The 23,574-nt window shown below is 51.7% G+C and overlaps 1 protein-coding gene across 1 annotated transcript in view; it reads right to left on the reverse strand.

Moving 5' to 3' along the window:
- The window catches only part of GRIK4 (glutamate ionotropic receptor kainate type subunit 4), a 179,230-nt gene that overhangs the window by 16,666 nt on the left and 138,990 nt on the right, over positions 1–23,574 (reverse strand). Inside the window, 5 exon segments of the mRNA XM_018078601.2 lie at positions 1,489–1,602; positions 10,068–10,271; positions 11,205–11,312; positions 18,810–18,914; positions 19,783–19,935. Coding sequence (XP_017934090.2) covers positions 1,489–1,602; positions 10,068–10,271; positions 11,205–11,312; positions 18,810–18,914; positions 19,783–19,935 — 684 coding nt within the window.

The following is a 23,574-nucleotide window of genomic DNA, read 5'->3' on the forward strand; positions in this document are numbered from 1 at the left end:
CCACAGGCAGGGACACCTCCCACTAGCCCAGGTTGCTCCAACCTGGCCTTGGACACTTCCAGGTCTGGGGCAGCCACAGCTTCTCTGGGCAACCTGTGCCAGGGCCTCACCACCCTCACAGGGAAGGATTTCCTTCCTAAAATAGCACAGAACTCAATCCCCAAACTCGATAATAATCCCAGAGGCACTGGCAGAAACACCTCCCAGATCCACAGGGAAGCTGGTGGTGTGACCAACCAACTGCAGTGAGGAGGGGACGATGACATCTGATTTCCAGGAGCTTGAAGAGTCAGTCCCTTTTTTTATTTTTTGTTTGATCAGTTAAGTCATCGATCCTAAATTCTGCACGTACCAGAGGAAACAGAATTTTAACTAGATTTTAATTACTTGTTTGCTCTTGGCAGGAGCCACTCAGCACAAGAGATAGATGCATGAATTTGCTTCTGTTCCTCCCCAACGCTGCATCCTGAGCAGCCTCCCGGGTGGAGAGGGGGCTGGCAGAGGCAGCTTGAGTGGTTTTATCCTTTTGGCTGCTATTGTTGAGCTGACAGAGACCAAGCCACTGCCATTTGCATCACACTCGACACTGTGCAAAGCACAAACATTTCCAAAATGCAGATTGGGAATGACAAGACATCCTGTTGCACAGGGCCTGGCTGCCAGAGCCTGTGACAATGGAAAAACTGGGGGCTCCCATATGGGAGTAGCAGGGGAAAATCTGTCCTCTCCTGAGCTTCAGGGAGAAGATAAAGCAGTGGAGGATGCAAATAAGAGGGAATCTATGGGAATGTAAGACAACAAGTGTTGTCTGAGCAAAGCAGTGACACAACATAAACCCCCTGGGCACATTCCCACCTGTTTGGCTCCAAAGCTGCTAAATGTGATGCCTGACCTGCTTTTTGGGATAGTGGAAAACCACACCACTGCTGCTGCTGCTGGAGCTGCTGAAAATCATTGAATGCAGTGGAGAGGCAACCAGAGAGATGCTGAAAAAACTGCTTTTGTTCCAGAGAAAATGTTTGCCCCATCCCTGGAAGTGTCCAAGGGCAGGTTAGATGGGGCTTGGAGCAACCTGGGCTAGTGGAAGGTGTCTCTGCCCATGGCAGGGCATGGAACTGGGTGGTTTTTAAGGTCCTTCCAACCCAAACCAGTTTGTGATTCCATGATTTTAAAACTCCAGTGCAGCATTAAGGGTGCTCAGCACATCACACCCAGCAGGCTCAAAGCCAAAATAAAGCCACCCTGTGACCCCAAAAAAAGCATCTTGTGCCCAGGGAGGATGGGGAAGAGGAGCCAAAGGGCAGGGGTTTTGAGCAGGAATCGAATCCACCAAGCTGACACACACAGAAGGAAATGAAGGTCAAGCCAATTTCCGTTTAAATATGAAACCCAAATATTTTTATGAGTCGTTCATTTTCCTTCTACAACCAGGCACGTTTGCATGCAAATAATGGAGGGACATAAATGGTTATAAAGTAAGTCTCTTACCATATGAACTCTGTAGAGAATGCTAATTCCCAGAGTCATGAAGGGCTTAGAGAAATCAATCACCTTCTCCCTCTCCGCCGTGATCGTCAGCCCTGCCACAGCCAAGTCAGCCTTCTGGAGAGAGAGGAGAACGGAGAAGGTCAGGGCCCTGAGCCTGAGAAAGCAGCAAAGCCACCCCTGGGGCCACACACAGGACATCTGCCCCTGGAGGGGGCATGTCCCACCTTTCTGGGCCATCCCAAAACGAGGATGTTTTGCTGGTGCTGGTTCAGGCTGGGCTCGCACATCCCTCTCCCTGGGTGGCTTTCACACAAGCCCTGCTCAAACACACTCCAGGGTTTCATGGATGCTACAAGACCATTCTCCCCCTTTTTCCCTTCCTCATCTGGATGTTTTTCTCTCTGCACTCACAGGCTCCCTGTGGGGACCCCACTGTGCTGACAGCAAACACAACAGCAGCCCCTGCTCTCGGCCTCACTGCCATCTCTATTCATTTAATGCTGTAAAACCTGGCAAAACAGGGGCCATCAGAACAATAAATGTCGTGTTTATCTACAGAAGATACAACCTCCCCCTTCCCAAGCCCCTGCTGAGCACAGCTGGCCCTTCCTTGCCCCTTGCAAGTGGCACAGGTAAGAAAGAAAAGCAGAATTGTTACCCACATCCCCTGAGTCATGAAGTTCACAAACCTGCCACCCCCAGACTTCCCAAACGGCAGATCAGCCTCCAAAAAAAATTCAGAGGACTGGCATTAAAGTTTGCAGATTGACTTGCAAAGCAAATGAGATTAGGGGGAAGGAAAAAAATAAAAATAATTCCTTCCCGTGTTAATACCCTTGTAATATAGATAAGGGATTTGAATTTTAAATATTATTTTTATTACTTTAGCTCTTTTAAGGTCTGTAATTGCTTTCTGTAAAAATGAAACCTCCTCCAGTCCCTTATCCATTTGCTTGACTGCTTTGCAGGAAGATGATTATGCACGTGGAAGAAGGGAGGGGGAAAGAAAAGCTGTTTGCACCTGTTGTCCCTAAATTTGACAAGGTCTGTGCAGAAGCCAAGGCACCATCAGGCCTGCTGATGGTCCTGGGAAAGGCTGGAGTTGTAAGAGGGAAGAGCAGCAGTGCTGGAGGCAGCAGGATGGAGGAGAGGGAAAAGAAAGTCAAGGTGATCCTCAATCCCAGTGAAGGGGGTCATGGAGAAGGTGACAGTCCAGGTAGGAGTGTTTTATTGGACATGCTCAGTGCCAGATTTTTGCACTTGTTTCCAAGCAGCTATTACAGATTCCTAAGAGGTTCAGGCTGGGATGAATTATGAGCTAAGGAGAATTTCTGCCTAGCCAGACATTTACCCACAGGCTTTTTAAAAGACACCAATAATCACAACGTGGTGTGTGAGCGGTTGAGCCCTGTGTAAACACCAGCAGATTACTAAAATGGGATCAGTTCATCTGTGCAACGTGGCATGTGAAGAATTTTATCTACAAGGAAAGCCTAAAGCTTCCTAAACCTCTCTTGTCTCTACTTAAAAGGGTTTGCAGGTACTATTGTCCTGGGGAGAGCTCTCCCAGCAAAGCCCCTGCTGAAGATCCAGCTTAGTCTGACAATGGATTTCTTCTGCCAGCTCTCCAAAGTAAACACAATTCTAGCAGCAAAGCCCCACACTAAAGGGATGGTAAATAAGCCACGTCAAAGGTATTTCATGCCAAAGCTCTGAGGACATTTCTACTCCCATCCAAGGGCCAACACAAAGGTGGTGATGAGAGGAGCAACACTGTCCCCAGATTTACCCAGCTCAGGATGCCATCAGTGAACTTGGTAATTACAAAAAACTCTGATTATTCTCCCAGCTGTCATCCTTTGAGACCCTTTCAGAACATGTAGAATCACAGAATATCCTGAGTTTGAAGGGACCTTTGTCATTTCAGCAGTTTTGCCACATCAGAGGTGCAGCACCTGCTCCAACCTGTGCCCAGCTCCATCTCCCTTCTCCCGAGCTGCACCTTCTGTGCAGCAGAGACCCAGCTCCTCGTGGCTTTATCTGTCAGAGCCTCTCTCTCTCTCTCTCTGCAGGCTCAGAGTCATGCAAGTTAGGAGCTGATTCCTGACATGGAGAAGCTTTGATCTGGGAATGGCACGCAAAGAATTCTCTGCCTGAGTATCACCCATTTCATGCTTTCAACTTTGCTTCCCCGTGTTCACAAAACTTCTTGTGATTCACTGAGCTACAGAGGAGCTCTGCAAACCTCAGCACCCGCCAGCCTCCCCCCTCTGAGCACGGGCAGGAGTTGGAATTTTAAGGGCTAAGCAAAGAGATGGATTTTGCCTTGTGCTTCTTGCACTCTTGTCCACATTTGGGCTCGGGGGAAAGGAGGAAAAGGATGGGGGGAAGAAGGGGTTTTCGTCCTCCCAGCCCAGTTGCAGCTATAAATGTCAGCATGAAATAGGCTTAGAAAAAGACCCAGAGCATTTTGGGAGCAGACACAGACACTTCTTTTAACAAAGCACCACTAAAGCACGGCCAGACTCTCACCAGGCGAGAGGTAGCCCGGGTGGGGCGGGCTGGTGTGTGAGATAAAAGCTGCCACACCAGCACCAAACCTAGCATTCCCGTGGGCTCTGCCTGCATCAGCACACAGGCTCTGGCTGCCACCGGTTAAACACGGGGGCTGAGCCGGCTCCCGCGGAGGAACAACAATTAAGGAGCCTTAAGAAGCAAATTGCAGGGACTGCCAGTCCAGGGGCGGCATCCGCCTCCTCGCCGCGGGCGCTGACAGGGCTCAGCCCGGCGCTAATGGTGATGAATGGGGCTTGACGTCAGCCCGGCAGGAGAGGATCCCTCCAGAGCCTCCCACGGCATGGGACAGCAGCCGGGAGAACAGCCCTGCCCCGGCCCCACAGCGCCTCACCACCCTCTGCCAGGCTGCGGAGACAAAACACGGCGAGGAAGTCTGAGTGGGGCGAGGCTTTGGGCTGTGCCTGTGTCAAACTCACGGAAAACAAGCCAGGAGGAGGACAGGGCTGGGATCCCTTCCAGTGCTTGGAACAGCACCTTGGAAGCTCCATCCCCTGGGTGCTCGTGGCAGCATCTTCTCCCCAGCGCTGCCCACAGAGCACTGACGGCGTGGCCAAGGGCAGGGAGAGCTCTCTGTGGGCCTGAAGAGCTTTCTAGAAAGGTGAAATAGCTGTTCAACCTCCAGACCCACCCAGCCACCAGGTATTACCCCCCTGCAGACCCAGTGCTGGCGCCTGTCCCGCTGGAAACCTGTTGGGATGCAGGGTGAGCACCTGGCTGGAGGCGACCCTGCTCTGTGCAGGGTGACCTCCAGAGGTTCCCTGCTATTCCATGTGACCCTGACACCAGCAGCAGCCCCTGCAGGGCAGTTTGGCTGCATCCTGCTCACCTGCATCTCTGCAGCACTGGCAGAGCAGTGCAGTGCATCTGCAGATCTGTCCCATGGCACGACAGGCACAGCTCTGCCAGGGGATCAGTGTGCTGGCTGCTCCTGCTCCAGCTGCCCACCTGACCTGACAGCAGCTATTTCAGGTTGAGCAGCACCCAGGTTGTCTGCTCAGATGCACATTCTTGCATTTAAAGGCAGGGCCTTTAACTGAGGGTCACCCCAAATCAGTGTTTGGGTTTTTTTTTTTAAGGACATACAGGAATTCTGCCATGTGAAAAGTGACAGCCTGAGAACCCTGGAGGCTGCAGCCCTCCCTTTAAGCCACAGTCAGGGTGGGATGACCAGTAACCAGGGCAGATGTCAGCCTCAGGTCTGCCCTCACCCATCCTCCTTCACCTGGACTATCCATGGATGGCAGGACAAAGTGTGTGCCAGGAGTTCTCTGTGCCCATGGCAAAGGCCAGTCAAAGTGAAGCCCCAGGAATGGGGAACCCAAAGAATGCAGTGAGCCCAGTCCAGCCCAGCCCACGCTCCCCGTGTTGGGGGTGATTTTGGCAGCACCAGCAGCTCGATGCAAACCCCTCTGCCCGTCCCTGGCCGTGTTTGCACAACAACCCCCACACCCCTCCTCGCTCCCCCACCCCCTGAGCCCCCCCATGGCACACTTGCCAGCACAGACAGCATGCAAACAGACTCCCCCTCCCTCCCTCCACCCACACACAGCTTTTCTCACTGAGCACCAACACCCACTGAGAGAGGAGAGCAGGACTCTGCCAGTTTTCAAGCATCTTCTCCCTCCTTTCCCCTTCCTGCCATCTCTTCGGAGCAGTTGAAGGGAAAGTACCACCTGGCCACCAGTAAGGAAGGTGGAAAACCATCACCACAAAGCTTTAAGGTCCTTTCAGTTCTGGGTGTTGCTGGTCCTGAGGCCAGACCCTTCCAGGAGATGGACAACTTCATCTCCCCTCACTTGGAAAAGAGCTCTGATCATCACTGAGCCAGGACACACTCAAACCACTGACACACATCAAAGGTCCAGCATTATTCCACATCATCTCACTCCCCAAATGATCCTGCACAGTCACAGGACCTTTAGATGCCTCCTACACCAGCACCAGCCTCACCCAAATACACCTGCCCTGGAAACACTCCTGGATCTGCTGTGTTGGCATCACCAAAGGTGATTTGTTACTAAACAGTGCTGAAGGAAGCCTGGGCAGCTGTTAGAGGCTGCACAAAGCACACACCAGTCCCTTCCACCCCAGCCATCCTGCCACAGGTGAGCAGGACAGGGGACTGTCACCTCCTGGAAAAAAAAACAGCCAGCCAGAGGTACCCAGGCTGCATCAGAGGGAGGGTTTTGGGGAGGTCTTTTATCAAAACTGCAGCATCAAATCCTGCCAACAAATCAAACCCAATCTCCCATTAGCTCCCCTCTACACCCCAGGGTGTTCCTGCAATGGGTAAATTCAGGAAGTGCTGCTGAGGGATCCCCCAAACAGACACAATTCCATGTGGAGGAGGAAGGGAGACGAGCACCAAGGCACTGTGAGGCACTGAGCTGCCAGGACAGCAACTGCAGGCTTTGTGGAACAAGGAGAAGGCTGTCACACTGCTGTGAAAATACATTCCTTGGTCTGTATCATGCCAGGGAATTCATTTCAGCTCGAGGATGTGCTGGGGAGAGAGGGAGAGAAAGGCAAGAGCAAAGACAACCAGCAGGGACTGTGAGCCAGAGCCTGCACTGCAGCGGGAAGGAGCCAGACATAATTCTTCCAGCCCAATTGTCCCCCAGGGCTCTGATGCCAAAAAATAGGAGATGGGAAGATTTGCTGCTGCCCCTTGCTTGTTTGCTGTGGGCAGCACACGTGTGCAGTGTCAGCTGAACTGCTGGAGACCACAGGCTGTGCCAGAGCTGGGAATGCTGACGGGGGAGAGCAGCTTCACTGCCCTGCTCCTCCAGGGAGGAGCTAGGTGCTCAATCTGCCTGCCCTGCGTGCTCAGAGGGGCAAATTAGCCCGGTGTCTTCTGAGTTTGGGACATCTTTCACAAAAGAATGAGCTCAAAGGACTCTTCATTAGGAACTGTAGTGAGAGGACGAAGGGGAACGGCTTCAAAGTGACAGAGAGTAGGTTTAGATGGGATATTGGGAAGAAATTCTTCCCTGGGAGGGTGGGCAGGCCCTGGCACAGGTTGTCCAGAGAAGCTGTGGCTGCCCCTGGATCCCTGGAAGTGTCCAAGGCCAGGTTGGAGGGGGCTTGGAGCAACCTGGGATAGGGGAGGATGTCCCTGCCCATGGCAGGGGGTGGAATGAGATGATCTTTAAGGTTCCTTCTGACCCAAACCACCCTGTGATTCTATGAGTCCTTCCAAGTGATTTCTCCCAAGCCAAACCTCCAGCAGCTGATCCCAAAGAGTACAGGATTCCTGCTCTGATGACAGGTCAGGCTGCTGACACAGACAGAGGTGTCTCTACAGCTCTTCCCAAGCCACCCCAATCCCCCTCTTCCTTCCCCCTCCATTTGTTCTGCGAGCAGGTCGATAAGATATGTACTGGAAAATTTGGGTCAAGCACAAATTTATGTTTATGTGGCATCCTGCTCAATCATATCATGGTGCACAATTAGCTGTAATGGAATTTTCAGCTCTTAAGAATAAATCAATAGCTGGTTAATTTAGAAGCAATAAAATGAAACACTTTTCCCATACAGCCCAGAGTTGCTCTGAGGAGATTCAGTGCCACAGGGGGATTACAGGAAAGGCACTGCATGGAGCTGGATAATTCTCTGACCTTTTGGTCCTGCACATTAAGTGTGTGTGAGTCAAACCTTATTTTCTGACGGTTGATCAGGGCAAAGGAGGAACCACTTGCCTACAATAATATTGTGCTGCACAGAGGCAGGTGCAGAGCTTTCATTTTGGGTAAGATTTGGGACCCCTGTGGTAGGTTTGTGTTGCAGCTGATGCCTTCTCTGTGCTAAAGGTTGGATGGAGAAGAGTGTCCAAGGGTTAGACCCACCAAAAGAGGAATGTGTGCCCCTAACACAGGATCTGCTGGATCCCATGGGATAAGGGATGAACAAGGGGCTGGAAGCGAGGGAAAACTCCTCTGGGGGATGTCAAGGACAGAGAGGAACCCCTTGGACAGTGCAATGCCCTCAGAAAACCACGTCCCAAGCAGCCCTGAGCAAACACAACACCAAGCACGCAGCCAGCTCTGCCCTGGCTGACCTGATCCAAAGTGCCAGTCCCTGGGACTGATCAAAAACTTGCTGAAACCACTATAAAGACTCTTGGGGACACAGCAAGAACAAAGCAGAGAAAGCTGCTTCTCTTCTCCAACTTGTGATTCAGCCTCACAGGCTTCGCCAGCTCTGCCTTGCTGAAGCAAGAAGTAAAAATCCTCCTAAATAAGGCTCGAGCTGCAGAAGAAACAAACGGTTTCCGCGAGGAGATGAAGTTAAAGCACCTACCACCAAAGAAAAACGAGCCTCCAGAAGCTCCCATTTAACGGGGAGGCACTGCCAGGGTTAGTAGGCCAAAAGTCTGGTGGCTGTTCCCTTCCTTTGTCTGCACAGATCACTCGCTGCTCTCGGCGCCTTCCCTCCTGCCTCCCGCCAGGAATGCTGCACGAGGGTAATTGTGTGTGCATGTACATACACAGGCAGAGAAAGATGGGGGAAAGCTGTGCCAATAGCCTGGAGCATTTGCAAACAGCCGTGCAGAAGGCTCTGCTGAAAGAGCAGATGGAGGTGGGATCTCAGCTGGCGTCGGGAACCATCGCTCCGCTGGGAAAGGGCGACCCAGGAGACAGGAGCCGGCTCAGGAGAATCTGCAGTCTGCTCCATGACCTGTCTCTGACCCTCAGCAAATCCCAAAATCCCTCTTTCAGGCTTAAGAGTTGTCCCACCTGACCTGAGGCACTCAAACTCCTCTGGCAGGATGAGCATCAGCCGGGTCCCCTTTGCCATGTGGGGAAGAAGCAGAGAGAGGCCACTGGGCATCTTCTAGATGATGATTCCATAACCATTAAGGGTTGAAAAAGACCTCCAAGATCCTCAACTCCAACCTTCAACCAAACACCACCCAATAAATCAATAAATTGATGTTCACTCATCCCCTATAGCTGGGAGGAAAGCTGTGGCAGGAGCCTCAGATCCCTGTCTGGAGCCACAGGGGATGGATTTGGGCCCTTGTTCCTCTGCTCTGCAGGAGGTAAATGATGGAGGGACTCAAGATCTCCTCTCCCACAGTGGTGGGATTATCACAGACACACTGAGGATTTGCCACCAGCTGAGAAAGTGTGGCTGGGTTCTCGCAGCTTTGGTAATGATGAGACAGGGTAGAAATAAGTGAGTAAGGAAAAGTTGGCTTAAACAGCATCAATCTTACTGTTAGCTTTGGCTGAGCCTATTTTACTAAGGATCTCAGAGCATTTTGTGAGCTGTATTTAAGCTCCAGGAACCCTGGGGCAGGGCTGCCTTCAGCTGCTGAGGAAAACAAAGAGCAGGGACGGGGGGTAGAGGCTGAATGGGCACAAGTGTACACAGAATTATGGTCAAACCCAGTAAAAAGCACCCAGCTTTATTGCTGGGCAGCAGCACCACAGAGCACAGCAGCGAAAAGACCTCAATCCACGTGCTTCAAGCAAACAGAAAGTGTTCTTCTCCAAAAAAAAAACAACCCAAACAAACAAAAAACTCAGAGTTAAGAAGCTGAATTGAATCTCCCAAAACTTTTCTGGGTAGAAATGTGATTCTTACTTGCTTCCCTCCCAAACATTCTGGTTTTGTGAGGGTTTTTTTCCAGTTCATACCAAGCCCTGTGTGTTTTTCTGTTGCAAGCTTTCATTCATCTTTCCACCAAGAAAAACTAATCCACTCTCTAACGAGTTCTTACGCAGGATCCCAGAGTTCAGGTGTCTTTTCCAGCAGAGTGAGCACCCACTGGGAGCACCCACTTGGGGCCCTGCTGCTCCTGCTCTTGCTGTCACGCCACCACAACAAACCCATCTGCCACTGGGAGAACACACCCTTCAAAGCCTCACAAATGGACTAAAACACCCCCCACTCAGTCCTTCTCCTCCTGGAGCACTTAAAAAAAAACCCCATCAGGGCTCTGCGTTCGCCAGGTCCTGGCAGGGCAGAGTTAAAAAGAGCAGAGTTAATTCACTTACCCGGGCAATGAGCTCGCCCACCATCCCTGTCCACGTGCCATTGGCCTCGGGGACACCATAAACCCCGTCCCCAACGAGGTGGATCTTGTAGTTGAAGCGCAGGATCTCGGCCAGCTCCTTCAGCATGTCCACGCAGAAGCCCTCGTAGCGGTCGTTGCCTTCCAGCTCCTGGTGGTTCCACTTCAGCATTAAGTAAGGGTTTTCCTGCAGTGAAACTGGGCAGCTGTCATTCCCATCTTAGCCAGCACGGAGAGGGGAGGGCAGTGCCAGGGTGGCAGGGACTCGTGGAGTCGTGGGATGGTCTGGGTTGGAAGTGGCCTTAAAGATCCAACCCCAGTAGAAGGGGCACACCATGCCAGTATGGATATAATTGATATGGAAAGCTGGGTGCAGGGGGTGTAAAGCCATCAGGGCTGTTTCCACACTGGGCTCTGCTGCGTGGATTTATCCCAGTTTAGGATAAGGGATCACGCTCTGGGGGCTGCTTCCAACTGGGACATGCCCAGAGCAGCCCAGTGACTGCTCTGAGTCACAGCAGGACACACAGACTCAGCTTCTCTTGGCAAAGAGCCACTTCTCCAGCCTGCCCCCCCTTTCAAACTTTGTGGGACATGAGGAAATAGGATTTTGGGTGTCTTTAAGGAAGGAGCAGAGGCATTGAAAAAAAAAAAAAATCACTGGACAGGTAGCACCCGGAAGGGGAAACCCGTTGAATAAGGTGGTGCCTGTAAATGTGAAGTCTTCATCAAAATTGAGCCCATCTTGGCCAATTTTTATAATTTTATGGGTTGAAGGGACAATTGTCCCTTCCAACTTACCAGCTGTACTCAAAACAAGACCATCATTCAGAGATGAATGTAAAATGGCAACGTATCCCCATCCCAGCCCTCTCCCCAGCTGCTTCTGAACTCATCAAATATCATTTCCATATGAAACATTGACTTGAGTTTAATTACACTGTCATGAATTGTCCTCAGTGCCGTAATTAGAGATTTGATGGCCTGCTCTGGATGGAATCAGCATGCAGTGCCTCATGCTGGGGGTCCAGGGGGGCAGGGAGAGGGAGGGATATTCCAGCTGATCGACACCCCTGTGAGTTGGGAGCCAGTGGGAACTGCAGGTGACCCCCTCACTTACCAGGATGGTGGTGACAATGAGCGTGGTGTTGAACAGACTGTCTGATATGTTGGAGGAGAAGATCCTGTTGTCCATGCTGAGTCCTTCAGACACGTGCCAGTGGCCAATCTGGAGGGATAAACAGCACAATAAGGGAATTTATAGGGCGAGTTACTGCACAGAACCCACCATATGGCTCTGGTGAGTGACAGCCATCGGGCTGGCCTGCCTGTGGATGCTCCATTACCTTTACAAGGCACCCCCACAACAGGTCAGCAGAGACATTAACCCTCTGGTGCACCCCCCACCTGCTCTGCAGTGCCAAAAACCTGTCCCTGCTCAGGGCAGGAGCTGCCTTCTCACACGTCCTCCCTGCAGCAGCTCCCTGGGGCTCGTGGTGGTCCAACAGCCCGGTGTGCTGGCCCCAGAACGCCACCAAGGTGGGTCAGTCTTACCCAGCAGTGCCCAAGACAGCCAAACCTCCAAGCTTGTCCCTGCCAGCGTGGTTTTGGAGGCTCTGCCCTCCACCTTGGGGGCAGATGGTGGAAGGAAGGCACGTCCTCAGTGGTGCTGCTCCATGACTCATCTCCTCTTGCTGCTGCAGTGGATGCCAGCTACTCCAATTAAGCACCTCCAAGCTTTGATCCGGGCTCATCACACCCAACAGCTCTGATTTACCCATCCAAGCATCAGTGTCACTGCAGCAAAGCCCAATTCCCACCACGGATGGCAGGGACCAGTCCCCCAGTGCTTGGGAGGACGCTGTGATTCAGCTGTGACGCAACAGAACCATCCTGCTGCCTTCAGCCAGGGGAGAGGAATATTCAACAGAACCTAATTTTAACTTCAAGAGCCTAATCTCCCTCCCTCAGAGCTCTGGGCAGGGAGATCAGCACCTCCAGCATGCAAATCAGACTCTGGCTAAAGGAGCCTCTGCTTTTCCTCATGGATAGAGGGGTGGCTGGGGGAGGCCAGCTCCCTCTGAGACCACTTCTCCCTCCTGTTTCTCCTCTCTGTCCCCATCAGTCCAAGCCCCCTGCACGACTGTTGTCCTCAGACACCTCTGAAGTGAGGTGTTGTGCCCCTGAGAGGCAGCGGGTGACCCCAACAAGCAGGGGAGCCTTCCCAGCTCTTCCACAGCCAGAACAAACCCATTCCCAGCTCCCTCGTGCTGCCACGAGGCAGGTTATCCTCTGGCTGTGCCATGGCTGTCAGGGTGGCAGGAACAAATGGATTCCTGTTCCGTCACAGACTGATCTTGTTGTGTCCAAGGAGGCGGGTGGGATACCCACGGATTTCCTCTGCCCTGGGATTGACTCCGTGCAGCCAGCCCCTGCTCCTGGCAGTGCTCTGCCTCTGCTGTGACTGACGGCTCCAGGGCTTTGGAGTCACTTCCCAGCTCGTGGATCTGAGCCCAACACAACCTGACACCGCAGCCCTGCTGTGCACACACCGGATCCTCTGGATGGGCAGGCAGTGGCCAAGTCCTTTCCTCTCCCAGCTGTTGGTGCAAATCCAGCCCAAGTGACCAACAAGCCATTATTACAACGTGTGGGATGTCCCTAATTCAGCTTCCTCACCTCAAGGCACAAGAAGCAGTGGGAAGTGCAAGCAGGACAGCTTACACTCAGAGTCACAGAATCACACAGAATATTCTGAGTCTGAGGGCACAAGATCATCAAATCCAGCTCCTGACCCTGCACAGAACACCCTCAAGAATCCCCTCATGTGCCTGAGAGCGCTGTCCAAATGCTCCTTGAGCTCTGTCAGACTGTGACCACTGCCCTGGGGAGAAGGAGCAGGCAGGGAAGTCAAATGTCTAGGAAGCACTTCCTCTTGGAGGCTCCCCACTAACAGGAGAGGCATTGGGGAGGTCACCAGTGTCATCTGGCAAACAAGGAGATGGAGCCACAGGGATGGTGTGTTGGAGCAGGCTGGGTGCAAATTTTGGGCACCCTGTTGACAGCTGCTTGTGACTTTACCACCATGCTCGCAGCCCCACGGTGACACTGCCATGCAGGACTCACCTCTGCTGGGGAACAACAGCCTCAAACTGGGAGATTTACCTGGTATTTCACAGGAAGGGGTCCTTAAAGCACAGCCTTAGCTGGCCTGCACAGGGTGTGCATGGATGGGCTGGGATGGATCCACCCCAGCCCAGCACAGAGGTCTCTCCCCTCGCTGGGATTGCTGAGGAGCAGCCCCTCTGCAGCCATTTCCTCCCAGGGAGAGTCATCACTCACAAACATTGCCTCATTTTTTTTCCCTTCCTGGATCTCACAACCAGAGATTAGTGACAGATTAACTTTAATTTTAACAGCCCTCGCTGTTCTCCAATTTGTCCCTCCCCTGCTGGCACACGCTGAGACTAATTGCCTGCCTCCTCCTCTGACAGTGCTGTGGGTTTGACCTTGCTTTTCACACAGCACCAAAGCCACACTCTCCCACGTGCCAGGGTACCTCCCCCCAAATCCTGGGGGGACTCAGCTCACCACTGTCCCCCTCACAGGCTGACAGAGCCACCAATTGACTCCCCACACCACTTGTTTCCAAAGTGCAACATGTCAGAGGATGTCTGGGATCCTCACATCCCTCCCTTTCCTGCAAGATGGATGTCAAGGTGATTTTAATCACCTCCATCTACATATAAAGAGCCTCTGAAAAACAGAAAACATATCCATCTGCAAAATGGGCTGGAAAACAATCAAATCCTCCACGTGGACGTGGATAAGACCATCCTGTTGTTAAGGCTCTGGACAAGGACTTCTGAGTTTTTAGGACTGGGGGTTTTTTAGTGGTGGATATGATTGGTCTGTATAAATACACCAGGTGGAGGAGGCCCGTAGCAAAGAGGTAGAACAGCTTTTGAAGCTGAAATGATGGCATTGGCACAAAAATAAACAGACATAAACCAGCCAGGAATAAACAGCCTGAAAACTGGAGGAGTGTTCCTAATGATCAGAGGAGCTGAAATGGTGTCATACCTGTCCTAGGAGGGCAGCAAGAGCAACACAGTCACCTGGGTGCAAGTTGGAGCTTGATGATGCCTTTGTGAGAGGGATTCTACCACCTGTGACAGGTGACAGGTCTGGATGGAGAAGGTCCCCTCCATGCCCTCAGGGCTGTGTGGTCCCACTGCATCATCTCTGCACATCCCAGTGCCTCCCTCTTGACCAAAGAAGATCAAGTCCTGCCTGCAGCACCTGCAGACCCCTCGAGGCAGGTCTGCCTTGCTGCCTGTCCTTGTTAAAGCAGGTCAGCAAACACACAGTTTCAGTGGGAGCCAGCCCAGAAAGCCTCAAGCCAGGGGTAAGCAAGGAAGTGCCATTTCTCGTGCCACTGCTCCATCCCCACGGGCAGGCAAGGTCCCTCAGTTCAGCTGCTCTGCAAAGGGTGTTATTTGGATCAGTGGCACCCAAAGATTTCTCATCTCCCCATAAAATCCCTGGCAGCAGACACCATGCAGGGGGGCAGTCCTGGCTGCTCCTTCCACCCTGCAGCCCCTCCATGCAGAGGCTTTGAGGCTCCTCATGGTGTGAGAGGATGGAATACCACTCCAACTCGTGATTTTAATAAAATCTTCTGCTCAGTGTTATCTAGGCAGCTGGTGGCAGGGAGAGGTGACATAGCAAGACTTCTCCATAAGCCTCAGAGGCACCACAGGTACTTCCCAACCCCATTCCCAGCTTAAAATTAAGGTAAAGCCAGGCCTGAATACAGGTCTTGGAACAGGCAGGGGAGTGCAATAAACCCAGACACCTTCTGGGCTCTGATTAGCAAGTGCTGTCCTACAGCTTGCATCCTTCACAATGTCCCCAGGAAAAGGGAGGAGTGCAGAGTGCAATCATCCCTCATCAAGGTGCCCCAAGGAGAGGGAATTTAGGAGTGCCTGGGGGCAAAAAAAGGGAATAAAACAAACAAATGAGGGAAAGCCCTCAGAGGACAGGTCTGCCGTGGGGTTGGCACTCCTGAAGGACATCACTGCCAGGCTGATGCCAGCACAGCAGGCAGGCAAAAGCTTCCTCCACTGAATTTAGGAAAGGGCACTGAAAGCAGCAGCTGTTAAAACCTGAACAACCACAAGACACTCACACAACCCTCCCTGAGGTCATGCAGCAACCCCCACGATCCCCTTCCTCCCCAGGTGTCCCCTCTGGACACAATGGACACTTGGCATAGCCCAGACAGGGCCTGACAGTGGCATGTCCGAGTTTGTCAGGTCCTGGGGGGCAAAAGCCATTCAGCTCTTGGCAGGATCTGTCCCTGAGCCCTTGCTGGGGGTAACAGCTAAGGAGGAACAAGTCCCATCGAGGCTGATTAGCCTCTTCCAAGTTAAAGAGGTTTGATGCAGCAGGGATTGCTGAGGGTCTCAGAGCTATCACTGGGAACTCATCTGTATCTCATCAACATACCAATTAAACAGCCCCATCACTCCACTGCTCTGTCTCAGGACACCAGCAGAGCCTTTAGTTAAATAGAGACTAATCTGCCTCACTTAGGGCCAGGCAGAGCTGGGGTCAGTGTGCCCAGGGCTCCAGCCCCACCACAGCTCCCCCTGCCCCTCCTCTGCCCCTTCCCTTCCTAAATCACAGCCCTCCTTCAGCCCCTTCTCGTGCTGAGCTGCCAAACCTCAGCTCGTGCTTTACTGCCAAGCACTCCTCTGAACCCACAGGGGTGTGCTGCAATGCTGTTCAAAAGGGGCAAAGAGAGGCAAAAAAAAAAATAAAAAAAAATAAAAAAAGCTGACATTTACAAACTCAGCCCTTGTCAGATCCATAGATCACCAGCACATTAATGAGCCTGTGCTTTATCGAGCATCCTGTGAACGGGGAGCAGCTCTCATATGGCTGCGGGAAATAAAAAAAAATCCCTCTAGTTAAGCTAAATCAGGAAAAAGACACGTTTGGTGCGTTACATAAATGTATTAAAAATTGGATGTCAAAAAGCCCTGCCTCTCCTTGCCCAAAAGCAACAGCAAGTTAGAAAGTCTTAAGTGTCTCTAATTTGTTCGCTGGCTGGACCAGCTTCAAAATTTGGTGAACTCTCTGTCAAAGCTGATGAGCTGGAAGTCCCTGTGGCTTCAAAAGATGGAAGGAGAGAGAGGAGAAAAGAGAAAGAGGGAAGGAGAGGAAGAGGGGAATGGGCAGAGAGCATGGGGTTGATTAAAACTAAGGAGGGAATAGAAGTGTTTCAAACAAGAGCCTGAGCAAATCAGTTAATGCAACCCTTGGGAACAACGTTGTCTCCAGGATGTGAACACCTGTTCTTTAGCCAGTTCCTTTAATTAAATTATTTCTAATGATTTATTTAGCCCTTTTTATTACAGGAAGCCAGGCTGGCAATGAGAAAATAACCACCTGTGGCCCAGCAGAGTGGCCTCTGCCTTCCCTTTGCAGGGACCTGGAGGGGTGGGAGGTCAGGCAGGAGCCTGCCAGGTTCCACAGCTCCCTGAGGACGCCCTTCCCAATTAAACACAGCCCTGTTTCAGGCTGTGAGGGAGCCCTGACACCCCTCCAGGCACTGCTGTTGGTCAGGTAAGAGCCCTGAGAAGGGGAGAGGAGAAGGAGGAAAGGCTGCCACAGGCATTCCGAGCAGGTTTACAAAAAACCAGCTCTTTGCTGGTGGGTTTGTGACAGGAGAGGGTTCACAGCCACCACCAAGGGACTGCCCTGTCCTTCCAGCACCTTTTTACTGTGACTGGCAGTGATACATCACCACTGCACCCTGATGGGAAATTTGGGAAGGTTAATCCCAGCACAGCTTTCCTGGGCACCTTGGAAACACGAAGCTCCTCGTTCACAGAGGTCAGGAAAGGTTTCCTCCTGTCAGACCAGGTTTGTGGGGAAGAGCTGAGCCTTTAGTCCCAGGGCAGATTAGGCTGCAGTCAGAGCTCTCCGTGGAGCTCTGGGAGAGGCTCTGCTCCAAGAGGACCTGTGCCTTTCCTGTGAAGTCCCTGCCACATTTAAACACATCAAAACCAAAGCTGTCACAGGGAGGTCTGCAGCGTTTTCTTCCCCAATCCAGCTGAATGCATGTCCTTATTAACACAGATGGGCTTGGATCTGTCACTTTTGTTCAGAGGATGATGGGCTTGGGACAGGATTAAAAGGGCATTGATGCCATGAGAGATCTCACTGTGGGGAAAATGCCATCCTGATCCCCCTCTCACACAGCAAAAGGCAGCATCAAAGCCAAGCTGTCACTTGACAGGTAAGAACTGGCAGGTAACATCCTTGCCAAGGCTGAAATTCAGTGCTGCCAGACCAGGGGAGACTTCCCAATGCCAAAAAGCTCTGTTGGTGAGGGTAAGATACAATAGCTTTTGTTCTCTGCCAAAATCTAAGAGAAGTGGCAGTCTCTGAGAAAAGGGCAGCAGTGGAGTTGTCAGCAGGGAAATAAGATAAAACCTCTTTTTCTGGGACTTCTATATTTATTTTTTTCCTGAATGCAGTGTGGATTTACCAGTAAAACCCTAATTCCTTGGGCTTGTGTCATGTAATCTCAGCAGTCTGACACCCGTGACCCCACCTTAACCTTGGCTCAAGGAAACATCCCTTGGACAGAAAGAGGGTGACGAGGAGAGAAAGGACCAACACTGAGACAGAAAGCAAATTAGAGCCTGAGCTAAGCAAACCTGTCACAGGGGAACCACAAACCAAGGGGTGAAGGATCTTGAACTTCCCCCCACATGCCAAGTAGGGGAGAGATGGTGGGGAGCTCCTGATAGGGGGTTGCCCCCTTTGCTTTCCCTCACAGAAATTGTTTGGAAAGGTTCAGAGTACCTCCATTTTTTTTCCCCCCATTTCATGGGAAATTCTCCTGTTTTTCCAAACAATTTTGAGCCAAGGTATCCACGAGCTTAAGGACAAAAGGGCCACGAGTGTGAGCTCGTACCTGGCACAGACTCCACACCCTGAATTACCTCCTGGACACGGAGGTTACTGTGACAGGACAGAGATTGGCTCTGACATCACCACCTCGGGGGCCTGATGCATGAAGACACATCTAAATTATCCCAGATGTGCTCCTGACAAAGAGGAACCTGCTGTGTTTGGCAGGTCAGGCTCGGCGAGAGCCGCCGTGACCCACACCCTGATCCATGTCCTGATCCACACTGTGATCCATGCCCTGATCCACACTGTGATCCATGCCCTGATCCATGCCCTGATCCACACTGTGATCCATGCCCTGATCCATGCCCTGATCCACACTGTGATCCATGCCCTGATCCACACTGTGATCCATGCCCTGATCCACACTGTGATCCATGCCCTGATCCAAGCCCTGATCCACACTGTGATCCATGCTCTGATCCATGCCCTGATCCACACTGTGATCCATGCCCTGATCCACACTGTGATCCATGCCCTGATCCACACCCTGATCCATGCCATGATGCACACCCTGACCCATGCTCTGACCCATGCCCTGATCCACACTGTGATCCATACCCTGATCCACACTGTGACCCACGCCCTGATCCATACCCTGATCCACGCTGTGCTGAGCACCTCTCCTTGCAGAGGGGGGGCCCTGCAACCCCCCTGGGTCCCCCCAGCAGCAGCCTGAGCCACCACCCCACCAGGGGACACAGAGATTGTCCCTGGGCACTGGGTCTGCTCCTACCTGCCGGAACCCAGCCCGGGTGTGCTGCAGGATCTTCAGGGCGTAGTTGGACCGCTGGCCTTTGCTGTTGAATTCGATGTGGCCGGTGAGACCTTCCAATTCTACCTGTCCAAGAGAGACTGAGTTACAGCGCCCAGCGAGGTGGCTCACCCCACCACCCTCCCAGTGCAGCCCTTGTGTCCCCACCCTGCTTGCTCTCAGAGTCCAGAGGGAAACAGAAGCAGGAGAACAAAGTGCAGGGTTCCCCAGGTTTCTTTGCTTTGGGCTAAATCACCTCCACAGCCCCTCATCACCTCCCTCCATCCCAAGGCTAAGCCACTGGGGCTCCAAGGACCAGAGCTAAGGGAAGCTGAAGGATTTTGTTGGCTCTGACTAAGGGTGAGATTTAAAACAGGTTCACACGCATGCACCGAAGTGGTACAAGGCTCAGGTCCAGCTGAGCTTTCCCCTGGGGGGGAAAAAAAGTCTCCTGAAATTTCCTGGTCTCAGTTGCCCCCCCAAACAGACTCAGAAACCTGCTCCTTCTGCATGGTCATGGAATCATATTGGCCAACCCCAGGATGAAATTTCAGAGTGTCCTCCCGCCAGAACTAGGCTTGTTTGGTTCCAGCAACCACACTTTTGGTTAAAAGGAGCCCAAACTCCTCCACAGGGGAGCTCACATCTTACTACTGAGCTCTGAGCAACTGTACAGCGTGATCTTATGTCGACTCAAGTTCACTGAAAACAGGGCTCAAACCACTTAGAAACATTCATACTTTAGCAAAAAAAAAAAAAAAAATCCACTGAGTTTCAGTTTTTCTGCAGCAAAAACAGGGAGAGTTTCATGTCGTTCCAAGGCCAGGGACAACAGGGACAAACCAGCCTTTAGATCTGCTCTCTAAATAGCACAGACTGCCAGCCACCAGCACAGCTCTTGCTGCTAGCAGTGGGGAGCTCTGCCCCAGCAGCACACACTCCAGCCCCCTCTCACCATTCTCAGGTAGTTCATGAGGCTGGTGCCGTGCTGCCAGATCTGGGCAGAGCCGCAGGACAGGGGCTTCACCCCGATCTCCTGGCTGCGGTTGAGCTCCTGCACGGCCGTCACCACGGCGTACACGGCGTCGAAGAGCAGGGCAGAGGAGAGCTGGGGGGAAAAGGGGACAAAAACTCAGGCAGGAAGACGAAAACCCAGCCCCCCACTGCTCCTTGCAGCAAGCAGGGCAGCGCCCCGTTCACAACCCCTTTTTGCTTCCTTGTTCTTCAGAATTTCTTCTACTGCTGTCATCTTTCCCTCCCTCTCTGTCTCTGCCCCTCCCCATTCTCTTCTAACCTCAGTTTCCTAAAGTAACTCACTTTTTCTAATCCAGGCATGTTGGTGACTCTGATCAATCTGCTGGCCAGGAGGAATGCTCCTGAGAGCATCAGGTTTGTGGGGTTCCTAAAATGGGGCAGCTGGGCAGAACAGAGACCCTGTGCCTGCACTCACAGCAGGCAAGATGACTGTGCTGCTTCAGCCATTATTGGGCATCAGTGTGTCCTTCTCTGACAGGCAGATCCACATGAGATGAGATTTTTGCTAGATGTGCTTCTCAAGCAGCCAAATCCTGCTTTTCAGACCCCACAGAGACCATCCAGTGCTGTGCTACACCCCCAGTTCCCTGCTGTAATGGCTCTGCTGAAGGCATGTCCAGAGTCACACAGCTCTCCTCCTCCTCTTGGCTTTGTTTGCCTTTCATCAGGTTTCTTTGTCCATCAAGGCTCACAAACTGTGTTTCTTGCCTGAGCACAAGTGTTTCCAGGCCTTTGATCCCATTAATAATCAGCCATTTTCCCTCTCGTGTTCACTGGTGCGACTGAGATTTCACTTTTAATTACTGTCACCTCCTGACTCTGCTGGAATTAAGCCGTTGCACCTCATTACTACCAAGGCTACATTTTCCTCATGGATACACTTCCAGGAGCATCCTCTTCCCATCCCGGCTCCTGGCAACGGGCTCAGTCTCCAGCCTGGGGCTCCTTTGCCTGCCTTACCCTGGCTGTGGAATCCGCATCCTCTCCTCCTCCCAAAGCCTGACTAGGTTTGTTCAGTGCTGCCAGTGGCCCTGCAGGGACAATCTCTCCCAGTTCAATCATCCCAACAAACCTTTGGCTTCCACTGCGTTGCTAATTCGAACGGAGCGAGGCAGAGTTAACCCTGCTTGATCTTCCTCACATCAGTGGTGAGACCTCACTGACCACGGTGGGCTGGGATCAGACACTTGACAAGCAGCACAAAAACCTTTAAACCCACAAGCCAGCAGTTAAAAGGCAGGATTCCAGCCTCATGCCAGCAAAACCCCAACCACCAGCTCTGACAGCACCGGTGACCTCTCACTCCTCCAGCCCTGACTCACATTTGCTCTGTCCCATTCCTCCTGCACATCCCAGCTTCATCTGCTTTACACAAATCCCATCCAGGTTTCTCCAGGGAGCCCTGAGAAGCTTGACTGGCCCCTGCCAGTCTTGCAGCTCACCTGTCTCCCATGGAACAGGCACACCCTTGGTTATGGAAGTTGAGCACACAAGGAATGAGTGGAAGAGTGGGAAGAGAAATCTGGCATTTTGTTTCCTCTCCTGTCTCAGCTGGGAGGTACCACAGGGCCCTTTGCAATGGCAGCAAGTCTCTCTCCTGCACTTTTTCCCTCCTGTTTGGGGGTAAGTCTGCTAAACTTGATCCAACATTCCCCTCCTGGGAAGCATTTTTCAGAGATCCTTAAAGGAGATGATATATCCTTCTCCCTGCCTTTATTTTTTCCTAACAGGGCCTCTCCAGCCTGTCCTGTCCTGAGCCCCTGTTCCATGAAGCTCTTTAGCATACACTTAATTTTCACTGTGAACTTAATTCCACTCAGGTCACAGGATGTCACACACAATTAGCAATTACTTCCCTGAATCAGGAACCAGATTAACACCACCAGCTGGACAAATGAAACTGTTATGAGACCAAACACAACCCCTGTGACCCCAGAGCTTCACCATTTCGTACCAAATCAGAATATTGGCCCAGCATTTTTAATTGTCTCCTGCTGGGTTTCCATTTCCATTTGCCCTGAGCAGTTAATGACCTCTTATTAGCTGGTGAGCAAGAGACTTGCAGATCTCAGCAAGCATTTGACATTATTGGTTGGAGTGTTTTGCTCTGAAAAAGTTGTCAGGATTTCTGGCAGGCCCCTTATAATTTCAAGGAATTTAGGGACTGGGGAGGGCATGGTGATACATAGGATCAAGCTCTTGTGGTAGGGAATAGGAATCCTTCCCATTCCTCTTTTCTTTCCCGAATTAAAATCACAGCTTTCCTCAGGAGCTCTCCCATTTGCCTCTCAGCTCACCCCAGTGTTTTCTGTTTCTCATCTCTTTCTCAGATGGTAACTCAGATATAACAGATCATATTCAACACAGCAAGGAAATTTGGGATGCAGCTGTGTGGAGGAAACCCATTCCCAATTACAGGGTGTTGGGAGTGCAGCAGCATTTCTGGATTCTTTGTCCCCCTGGATTTTGGAGGCAGGCAAGTGTCTCCTGCAGCCCAAAAAGTCAAAATGAGGACGGGGTCAGCTGAGAACATCCCCTCCCCTTCCCTGCAGCCTCACCTGAGTCAGTGCTGAGGTACCTGAAGCTGCTGGATTTTGCACTGGAAAAGATGCAAAGCAGCCACACATTTTGGAGGGCACAGCCTTCAGCAGGGGAGTGGAGAGAGACCTGGAGGCAGCACCTTTGGAACTCCCTCCAGGCAGATCCGAGGAGGGGGATCTGCCACTGCCTTCCTGTTACTTCACCTCAACTTTCTCCATGTCACCTTTAAAATCTCTCACTCCTTTCATGTCCTCATTTTAACCCCCAGCTTTGTCACCCTGTCTCAAACAGCCAATTTGTCTGTTAACAAATGGATTCTGATTTGTGCAGATCCCTGCTGGGTTTGTGCCACCCCTGCCATGCCAGAGCTCCCTGGCAGGGTCAGCAGATCCACGGGGCTCTGGGGACTTCCCTCAATCCCCGAAGCCAAACTCTTGACAATGCAAGTTGCTGATGAAAACTGCCACTTGCTGGGTGTCTCATCAGGGCAGGGCTCCAGGGAAGGGGAGGTGGGCTCCCTGCTCCACCCCCAGCTGCACAAGGAGAGGCTGTACCCAAAAACTAGGGGGTTGTTGAAGAGTCCAGCTGTGACACAAAGCCCTGGGAACAACTCACCAACTAGAAAGCACCAAAAAAAAAAAAAAGATCAGCAGCTAGACCTTCCAACTGGTGTCTTCAAGACAATGAACTCCATCAGATGCCCTGAGCCTGAGCTCCAGCTCCTTGCTGGATGCAGCACATCCTCCTCCCAACAGCAGACCTGCCCCTCTAAAAACCAACAGCAGTCAAGTAGAATAATCCACTTTTTTTTTTTTAAATCTCCCATGTAAAGGCCAATGTTTAAAGGCAAGCTGCTCTCTAGGGAAACAGTGAACAGGTTTGGCTACTTTGGGTTGTGCCATGTGGGCTGGCTTTTTTTTTCCCTTCCCTTCCTCAAACATTAGCATCTGTATCTTTGCCCCCAAAACGTAACACGGAGAATTAAAGCCGTTAAAACCCTGTGAAACAGACTTTACAATCTGGATTTTATTCAATGGCATAAACACTTAATTACAAACATCTGTTTTAGCCTAAATTCTAATTACCAAATCTAGCCATCTGTAATTCGAATGATTTTCTCTGATTTCCTTTCTTTGCAATGTGATTAATGAGAATGGCATTAGAGCAGGCA

Source organism: Manacus vitellinus, unplaced genomic scaffold (genome assembly GCF_001715985.3).
Source record: "Manacus vitellinus isolate BGI_N305 unplaced genomic scaffold, ASM171598v3 scaffold_41_pilon, whole genome shotgun sequence".
NCBI lineage: Eukaryota > Metazoa > Chordata > Aves > Passeriformes > Pipridae > Manacus > Manacus vitellinus.